At 37.1% G+C, this 9,349-nt stretch overlaps 1 protein-coding gene across 1 annotated transcript; it reads right to left on the bottom strand.

The window, feature by feature from the left end:
• Positions 1-4,489: 4,489 nt before the first annotated feature.
• adirf (adipogenesis regulatory factor) lies at positions 4,490-9,267 on the bottom strand. Its single transcript, XM_069196168.1, has 3 exons — positions 8,838-9,267; positions 6,507-6,569; positions 4,490-5,500 (listed from the first exon to the last, which is right to left on the bottom strand). Exons 1-3 carry the CDS (start codon positions 8,914-8,916, stop codon positions 5,397-5,399), a joined length of 246 nt encoding a protein of 81 aa, XP_069052269.1. The 5' UTR covers positions 8,917-9,267; the 3' UTR covers positions 4,490-5,396.
• Positions 9,268-9,349: the final 82 nt, after the last annotated feature.

The following is a 9,349-nucleotide window of genomic DNA, read 5'->3' as shown; positions in this document are numbered from 1 at the left end:
CGGAACCGGCGGACTAGGAACAGGAACAGGAACAGGAACAGGAACAAGAACAGGAACAAGAACAGAGGTTAAAACCTTAACGGGACCAGGCGCTTCCAGGTCCCGGACTCGCATGGTGCGGAAACCAGATGCAGAGCCAGGATGAGTGTCAGCGCCTGGCTTTTAAGGTGGGCTGGGAATAGGGATCAGGTGCACAGACTTAAGTCTAAAGTGAAAGGGCTGGAGCACCCTTAAGGAGGGGGGGGACTATAATCGTGACAACTTGCCTGCAAGCGAGTTTATCCTTGATGAGGATAAAATAATAGTAATAAGCAATAGGCATTCCTATTTAATAGATCATGCTCAACAGCCAAAGCATGGTTCCTCCTTGCTGACGTAGTTTACTGGATGTTTGAACCCCTACAGATACCTCATTTTAAATTAATGTCCCAGTTAAAGGCAAGGTGACTTTGCTGAAAAATGTTTAGGTTATATTGAATATAACCTGTAAAATATACAGAGAAATACATTTTGGTATTTATTATTATCCTAATAATAATTCCTTGCATTTATAAAGCACCTTTTATACTGAAGGATGGACCAACAGGACTCGATCCATCACTGAAGTGCAGCTTCCTCCTGGGTGACCCCATTATACCATTACGCAGCAGCAGACCCACTACAAAGCAGATCAGCTGGAGACGTGAGAAACTGTTTCACCAGCTGAATTACAGGGAGAACTTTAAAAGGGGCCAGATAATGCAGATCCAGAGTGGAATTTCGCCTCGATTCTGAAGTTAACACTCAAAATCTTACAAATAGTGCTACGACCTTGAGTCCGGACCTTCGTTAAACTGCTCATCTGCAAGATGGCACCTCCTTCTTCACAGTGTCACAAAGCTGTGTGTCCAGTGTATCAGTGCTCCAATACTGGAGCATTGGTATGAAAATCCTGGCCCAGATGGGAGAGGACCAGCTGCTGCTTCACTAAAATATGCAACGAATTTACAGTACTTTAATTAAAAGTTTGTGAACCCCAGAGATAAATATGGAAATTTCATGACATATCCAAGATAGCTGCCTTCAATCCAAAAACAGTCTTGTAAATGCAGATGTACAGTTCGTGGTATCCATTTCCACGTCTCTTGATGTATGAGTTATACAAACAATGAGTATTTAACGTACAGGGGTTGTGAAAAAATAAGTGAACCTCTAGTTTCATGAGCTCAGTGAAGGGAATATTTAGAATCAGGGGTTTAAATAATTAGGTGGATCTTGGGGGCAGAGTTTGTAAGGCCCCACCTCCCTGTATAAAGATCAGAAACATTGTGATTTTGGTCTTCGCCATACAGGTCGGTGGAAACAATTTATGCCGTAATTTAAGGAAATCTCTGAGGACGTCCGAAAAAGAGTTGTTGATGCTCAACAGTCTGGAAAGGGTTACAAAATCATTTCAAGGGACTTGGGGCTCCATCCCTCCACTGTCAGATAGATATGAATGAAAGTTCAAGCCCACCCTCGCACGAACCCAGGAGTCATCCTACCTAGGCAGTAACACCTGTTACAAAATCTAAAGGTTCACAATCTTTGTCACACACATAAATGAATATTGAATGTTGCATCATTTGAGAAAAGTATGCACAAGCCTGCATTTGTACAGTGTCATACAACACATCACCGGAAGTTTTGTTGGCTTGTTCTGAATCGCAGAACATGGCGCTGCGCATACTTGGAAATTTTGCCTATTTTGTGATGTAAATTGGCAGTTTTGCACGTTTGCAATGTACTTTGTACATTTTACTTTCTTTGTGGTTTGAAATGCACTCATCAATGCTTTCTAACCCCGAAATATAAAAAAAGCGTTGCAGTTCCCCTTTGAATAGAGCTCTCTTCCTAAAGAGTTAACTAGCGTTTCTTTTATCTAAGATTAATAATGTGCCAAATGGGAAATACGTTTTATAAAAATATTTAAACAACGGATGATAAAACAGTAGTGGGTTATTAAAAGTTGCTCATTAACTGGAATATCAGGTCCGAAGTGAAGAGATCAGTACACATAAATAAAACAGGCGACTGGTGGCTGTTTATTAGGGTAGAATTTAATTAAATAATCAAAAGCAGTATAAATAAAACCAGATACATTGCACTTCAGCTAACGTTGTGATATATGAATTGTAATGTTAATGGCACAGGAGAATCAACAATATACAAGCGTTGGCTTACAGAATATTTAGTAACATTTACTGTTATACTGAATGTTTCCAATTCAGTAGACTGTTTTAGTAAACTGCAGGAATTATTGCATAACTATTTTACGGACTGATATGATATTAAATATATAGTTACTTGAAAGTTTTACTTAGGGAAATGCAATAATTCACCTTTCTGGCAATTATCATAGTGTTTTATTTTTAAATGTTTCTGATAAGCTTTCAGTGTGCACAAGCTGTACCTGTGAAAATATAGTGGGATGTTTTGTCATTTCGTCTCATTTGTGTGTAAGAATAAATATCTTTTTTTAGCTTTGAACCTAGAATTAATTCTGTCTATAATAAGTGTCAAAAAATTAATTGTCAGTGTATCGTTTGGTTATATGTGTGTGTTTAATAGAAATATTTACAGATTTGTCTTTTATTTCACTCTAGAATATAAAGTATAAATCTAAAAGATGACAGGCATTAAATATAAATTAGATTTTGGTTGTACTGACTTAACATGTTAGTAAAAATGTTTATCATTTTATTTTTTATATAACTCCAGCAGAGATACAATCAAGAACAATACAATATTCAAACAGTATATCAACAATTATTTGTATTGCTGCATGGTTACACAAGAGTGATAAATAAGAAATATGCACCCAACTTTGAGAGTGCATTCTCTAACTATGTATGTAGTGCATATTATATCATACGGTATACATTGTATTACATAAATATTAATGCAATGACAACCTACACAGAAAGAAGTGAAGGTTAAATAGACTCTATATGTGACCTGTTTTTTTTTTCATACAGGCCCTTTCCCTCTATCCATGACTTTATCCCTCATCAAGTGCATTTAATGGTACTGGAGTGATCAAATGATCCCATAGTCCCTGAAATACTGTGGAGATGGATACATTTTCTTGTATACTGTACCTACCAACCACAGTATTCTCCTGACTTTAAAGATGGCAGTATTTGGCAGGCATATCTGGAACAAATGTAGAAAAAAAAGTCTGTGAGAACAGGCAGATATCCGAAATTTGCCTCCCTCCAAAACAGATTTTCCTATCGCCATATACTGTATTGTGTGAAAAACGCACACTTTCACACATACTCCCACAAACAAACTCCTATGGGGAGATTTTGGGGGTTCTTTTAAAAAGCCTTCTTGTTTTTACCTGCTAATACTGTTCTGCATTGTTCTGTAGTGACGTGCACTGCTATTCATCTTCCAGGGCTTGTGTGCGTGGGGGTATGTGTGGGAGTTTCAGTTGTGTTTGTTCTCGAGTGAGTTTTACACATGAACCAAGCCATTCATGAGGGAGAAGGAGGTCTGAAAGAGTTCTTATGGAGGTACCTTTATGTCATCTCCTATATTGCTACTTTCATTCTTTTTTCACCTCCTACTTCATTCTATCCTTTGTATTAGGTATCCACTAGGATTTTCACTAGTTGTTTCTGCTTGGGAACACTGTCGGAAATTAAAACAAAACTTAGAATTCCTATCTAAAAAGACATTTTTGAGGGTTGTTTTTTTATAGAAAATCACAAGGGATTTTATTAGATTTTTTTGCTAGAGGCTTAAATGTGCAGCGCAGCAATATTGGACTCCAGTGCAATCTGCCTTCAGTTTGCTTCTCGACTGTATATGCCACAGAATCATTTTGAGAATAATTGTTAAAAAGCTTTTTTTTCAGAACAGTTTACATCCTAAATCAGAATGTAAGCTTAAGAAATAAAACAGAAGCGGGAAACATACATAAACGGACATGCAGACGAAATATCGTAAAAAGAAAACCTATTTCTGAAGTTAAAGACTTCAAATATTTTAGGTCTAACAAACAAAACAACAACATAAAACTGTGGCATTAAAACTGGGTCTCCAAACTCCAATGTTCGATTGTCCAGTTAGTTCATGATGTGAAACCAGTTTTTCTGAAATCAGTTATCCTACCTGGGCTCAGAGAGTTTTCAGTACCATTGCATTTACAAATTTGATGCCTAAAAGAGTCAGGAGTGAATGGGCAAATTTTAACCGCTCAACCCCTTTCACTGAGCGTAAAAACCTATTTTTCCCAGATTACTATTTAGGTAAATGGTTTTATTCCAAGAGGTGCAGTAAACACCACCTGTTTGTACTCAGGAAATACGAAGATTGTTTGTTGTGATCTTCTACAGTAGCATCGTGTTGGTTTTGTTTGTTAATAAAGTTTGATCTCTTGCTTGGGTACTTTAAACAAGGACTGATGTAAGTAGAATGCTCCAATGTGACGTTTGTTAACCACAAATAAAGGAAGAAACCATTACTGTTTCTTGGAACATTTTATTCTTCGAGCTTAAAGGCCACTCAATCCTAGTAGTTACAATAATTTCATAAATGTATCACCAACCAAGGTTTTTAAATTGTTTACTGTGAAACTACAAGTACAAAAACTGTTAGTCTTTATGGAGACATTTTTGAATACAGATTCTTTGTGTTCGACTGTTCCTTTTTCAAAAAGACATCGCAGCATTCGAATTTCTTCAGGTACATACAGTATATAGACTAAAGCAACATTTCCAAAATAAATAAAATGTGTAAGATTGCTTGCTTTTATGAAAAGATCCCAAGGACAGCACTATACTGTATGTCTACATTGGTATATTTGGTTTGTCTTCCTAAAGACACTAGCTTATCACAGCAGTGCCTTATCTCTAAAGAATGAGGTAAGGTGAAAATGAAAAATCACAGGCTGGGGAGATCAAGCAAACATAAAAATGTGTGAAAAAATACAAAAAAGCTCAAATTAACTGTCACAGCTTTTTTGTTGGGTGATAGACTGCTTCTAGAAATTACAGAAGGTAAAGTAACCTTTCTCATTTTAGGATTGCAGGCCTGTTTGGATTTTCATCAAGAAATGTACTAGAATTGTGAAAACGAATTTTTTTCCCCTTGCATTTCCATCCCCTAATTATGGTTACGTACTGCATAAAAAGAAAACAGATCTGTCAAGGACAAAGTGTAAGTGTTATCTAAATGCATAATCTCAATTTTACTTCTGCAGCGGAATTAGTCCCATGTCAGTATTACAAAGTCTTACTTCTTCAGCTTGTTTGCTTATTAATTAGCAAAAATATAAAATAATTTTATATATTTTTTCTAATACCAAGTCCATTTCAGTCTGTCAAGACTGCGGCATTTACATGAGATCATAGGGAATTTGTCTCTCCTCATTTTGGACCAAGTTGTTGTCCAAATTCCTTGATGGCATCTGTTGCTTTGCCTGCAGCTGTGCCTATGGCACTCTGAGTCTGCTTGGAGGCCTCATCTGCAGCTGAAAATATAAACAGAGAAGCCTTGTTTGAAGTTTGATGATATTTCAATGGGGACCCTTTTTAAAAAAAATAATGCAGAAGCAAATCTGAATTAAGCATAAGAAATATTTATTATTGCAGCTACTGATCACAAGCATACAAACCCAAAACCCGATTATTTTCTATTGTTGTGGTGATGTCATTGCAATTGTGACTCCCCTGCACTGTTACATAACCATAAGCTCCACCACTCTTTACTAAGTATACCACCTGAGTTTATGACATTGTGAGCCCCGTCAATTGCACAGGGACTTTGATTTGAAACACCACTTTGAAGAGCAGCAGCAACATAAAACTGAACGTGTGTCTGATTCCAGCTGTCCTATACTGCACATGTCTGCTGTGCAAGGCACATTGGAGAAGGCACATGAGTGAGCGTCCCTGTTAGGCCCTCTGTTCAACTAGTGAATTGGATCAGTTCATGCCTGGATGACTAAGCCATCTCGGTTTTGGTTTGGATGCCTTCCCATAACCGGGCTACACGATGTGCTGAAGCAAACCCATGGAGGTTTTCCCTCTCTAACTCAAGGGTACGACGGGGGATGGTCTATGGGATCCCTGTGGGTTCCTGGTCGAGAACCGGTCCTGTATCACGCTGCTTTGAAGGACGGATAACCTGAAAGCTCAGCTGCTGATTGCTCAGTCACTGCCCTACCACTCTGCCATGGCCTTGCACATTCAATAATAACTTAAATGTATTTAGGTAGGGTGACTTGCCCTTGACAGACCAAATGAAAAGGTAACTAGTGTAGGAAGTTTAAAAATGAAATGTACCGTATGAAACTCTCCCTACTTTCTTTAAACATCCACAAAGTGTATTTGTTAAAGGATTTAGAAATCCCTAGGGTTTGAAAAATCGGTTTGGCCATGCAGGTCAGCTATGAAGCTCGGTAAACATAACAACAGATGAATGCTGGCAGTGGCTGAGCTGGTATAATGGCAGAGCTGGTACTAGAAGAGATATACCCATTTTTGTTGTTTCTTTGGATGACTCTGCCACCTGCTGCACAGCCTCTTGTGCTGCTTGGACTGAAATGCAAACAGAGAGAAATACATTTAATTTCTTATGAAAATGCATTGATTCTATCAGTTGACCTTTTGCTTTGTGCAGTTAATTATGTCTGAATGCATTATGTCATTCCTTTTACAGCCTCTTTAAGTAGTACATTATGATTTATTCTATTCTAATTTGCAAAATTCTTCACATGTCTAATCTAGGTAAAGTCCTAGATATGCTCAGTCTAAAGGACGTGTTTTTTTCTGAAATATGAACATAATTCATTTAATTTGTATTGCACTTTATTACAAAAAGTGCCTTCATAATTTTAGTAAATGGATTTGGAGCAGTTGGACTGGCTTCAAAACACTTTAGAGCAGATAGCTGTGTTAGCATGCGAGCAACAGAGGAGCAAGTAAAGGTTAATTCCACTGTGAACAGTAAAAAGAAGACTTTTTTATGGGGAAACCATTTTTTGTGTTTTTTTTTTCAGCATAGAATTAAACTCTGAATGTTCCTTCATAAAAAACCTTTTAACAGCCAAAGTTTCTCCCAGTTTGATGAATGACATTAGACAGTTTGAAGCAAGACTACAAATGTAAATGACGAGACATGGTTGAAAAACAGTACAGCAACATTAAGCAACGCCTGAATGATTTAAAGAGTTAAAATGAATAGAACAGGCATTGAGAGCTGTCATTTGAATAAATATGTTCTTCAATTAAAAAAGCGACAATGAATGCTGTTTGTTTTTTTGTCCATCAAGGTGTGCTCCCTAGTTCCTGTCGAAGTTATTGCAATGATAAGTGAGCTGTTTGTTTCATTTTGTAGCTCAAGATCATGTATGGTGTTCCACATTACGAGGCAAGTTTTAGGTCTCTAAAAGAAGAAGGAAAGCTTTAATTCTCTTTCATTCTTTTCTCCATAGCAAACAGTAGTCTCTGTCAATTATGGTATCTTCATTTGCTTTGTACAGTATTATGTTTTGGCTATTCTTCAGATTTTGATGTTTATTTAATATGTGTATTTCTGCAGAAAGTTAAGTTTAGACTAAAGCTACATAAATTCCTTAATTCAATATCTAATGATGAAAATAAGTTATTGTTGGCTGCAGTGTAAAGTATGAATTTCAGACTGACCTTTTCCTACAAGAGGAATGTGTTACTTAATCCACTAACCTTTATTGTCATCAGTAATCTAGACAGATGCTTATATTGATTTTAAATGTGATAAAGATTATTTTAAATTGTGCCTTAGAATATTTTTTGAAGACAGGAGACTGAAAAAACAACAATATAAAAAAACTCCACTAGATTTTAAGATAACTGAGCTGTTTTAACAATGGCATGTGACTAAATATTTCCTAGTCTTGGTACTGGAGAACAAATGTGTCTTTGTTTTCATTCCATTTAGTATTTAGACTTGCTGAATCTTTAAACTATTTTTAAATATTTCCAACTCTTAAATAATTTTAGAATAGGTTAGATTAAACCCTGTGTAAAATGCTTGTTTTCAGGACCCCTCCCGATAACAAGGGTTATTGTTTAAATGACCATCTGGATTTTAACTAGTGAGTTAATAAAACTATAAATACCTGAAATGATAGTTATTGCACTTACTTTATATATATCTTTAACTGATAACTGGTCAAAGTTTGTTCAGAAAGCTAAGAGAAAGAAACAATCTCTTTGAAAATGAGATCTGAGTGCACAATATGGATAAAATCAAGCAATTGGTTACATTAACAATTCAATCATTTTTAATTAAGAGCTCTGCTGAAAAACAAAAGAGACAGTAGTATTCTAGGATCCAGAGTGGGAACAACTAACATAGGAAAGGTATACTCAAATTCCAGTTACATTTTTGAAAACATATCAATATGTGGACATATGCTGTTGTATGTTCTAGGGTTGGACAACCCCAGAGATGAACTTTTCAGAGGGTTTAATGGGTCACCCTTAAGACAGCAATTTCTACACCCCAAGAACAAATCTTAACCACTTACACTGGTGACTTATTCAATTAAGAAGCTTGGAGAACTTTTGTCATAAAAATCTAAAACGCGCACAGAGCCGACAAGAAGTCTTCAGTCTTCTTTTTTTTCCCCTGTGATCTAACGTTTTGCAGGTGACAACAGCTTAACGGTGTGATGCAACAACGAGAAGGGAACTCTTAAAAAAGGGTTCTGTGCCATGAAGTGGCCTTAACGCAGCATTTCCACATGGACGGATGTCAACATTAGACCTTAGACTGGAGTTAAGTTGAGAGATAGTGGGATTCAGCGTTAGACGTTTTCTTACCAGCAGAATCGGTGACTCCCTTAGCAGCTGCCTGCGTTGTCCCTTTGAGTCCTTCGAGAGACTTCTTCACAGAGGCCATGGCTGATAGCTGTTTGGCTGCAGGACTGCCCTGGCATCAGGAATGCCACTCACAAAATGCCCATTTAATACCCTCCCCACTGAAGCCCCTGGGGGCAGCCAGCCTGAGCCAGTACACACCGACGTGATTACGGATGAAAAACTGTGAAAAGGAAGAGATTACTGTGGCATTTCAAAAATGAGCTTATCTGGTGATGTGCTCTATTCTGTGTGCTAATGCAAGCATGTTTTTCTAAAGCTGGTACAGTGCTGGCAGAGGAGACATCCTGGAGATATTTAATCTTTGCTGATATCATTCATTTGGCACTTCATTGCACAACTAGTGACAGGCATTGGCTGTGTTCTCTTTTTTTTGTTGTTTACCTCATTACCAATCTGTTTTAATACCTTGGGAACGTCTATCAATGCAAAAATCAAACAAACACAAGCAAGAG

This window comes from Lepisosteus oculatus, chromosome 11, assembly GCF_040954835.1.
Source record: "Lepisosteus oculatus isolate fLepOcu1 chromosome 11, fLepOcu1.hap2, whole genome shotgun sequence".
NCBI lineage: Eukaryota > Metazoa > Chordata > Actinopteri > Semionotiformes > Lepisosteidae > Lepisosteus > Lepisosteus oculatus.
This window is presented reverse-complemented; position numbering and strand designations above follow the sequence as displayed.

Bases quoted from the DNA above. Each gene is read 5' to 3' on its own strand.
- adirf (XM_069196168.1), bottom strand. From the start codon at position 8,916: ATGGCCTCTGTGAAGAAGTCTCTCGAAGGACTCAAAGGGACAACGCAG. The intron at 6,570-8,837 runs GTAAGAAAACGT...TTTGCATTTCAG, and splicing joins GGGAGTCACCGATTCTGCTG to TCCAAGCAGCACAAGAGGCT. The intron at 5,501-6,506 runs GTATATCTCTTC...TTATATTTTCAG, and splicing joins CAAAGAAACAACAAAAATGG to CTGCAGATGAGGCCTCCAAG.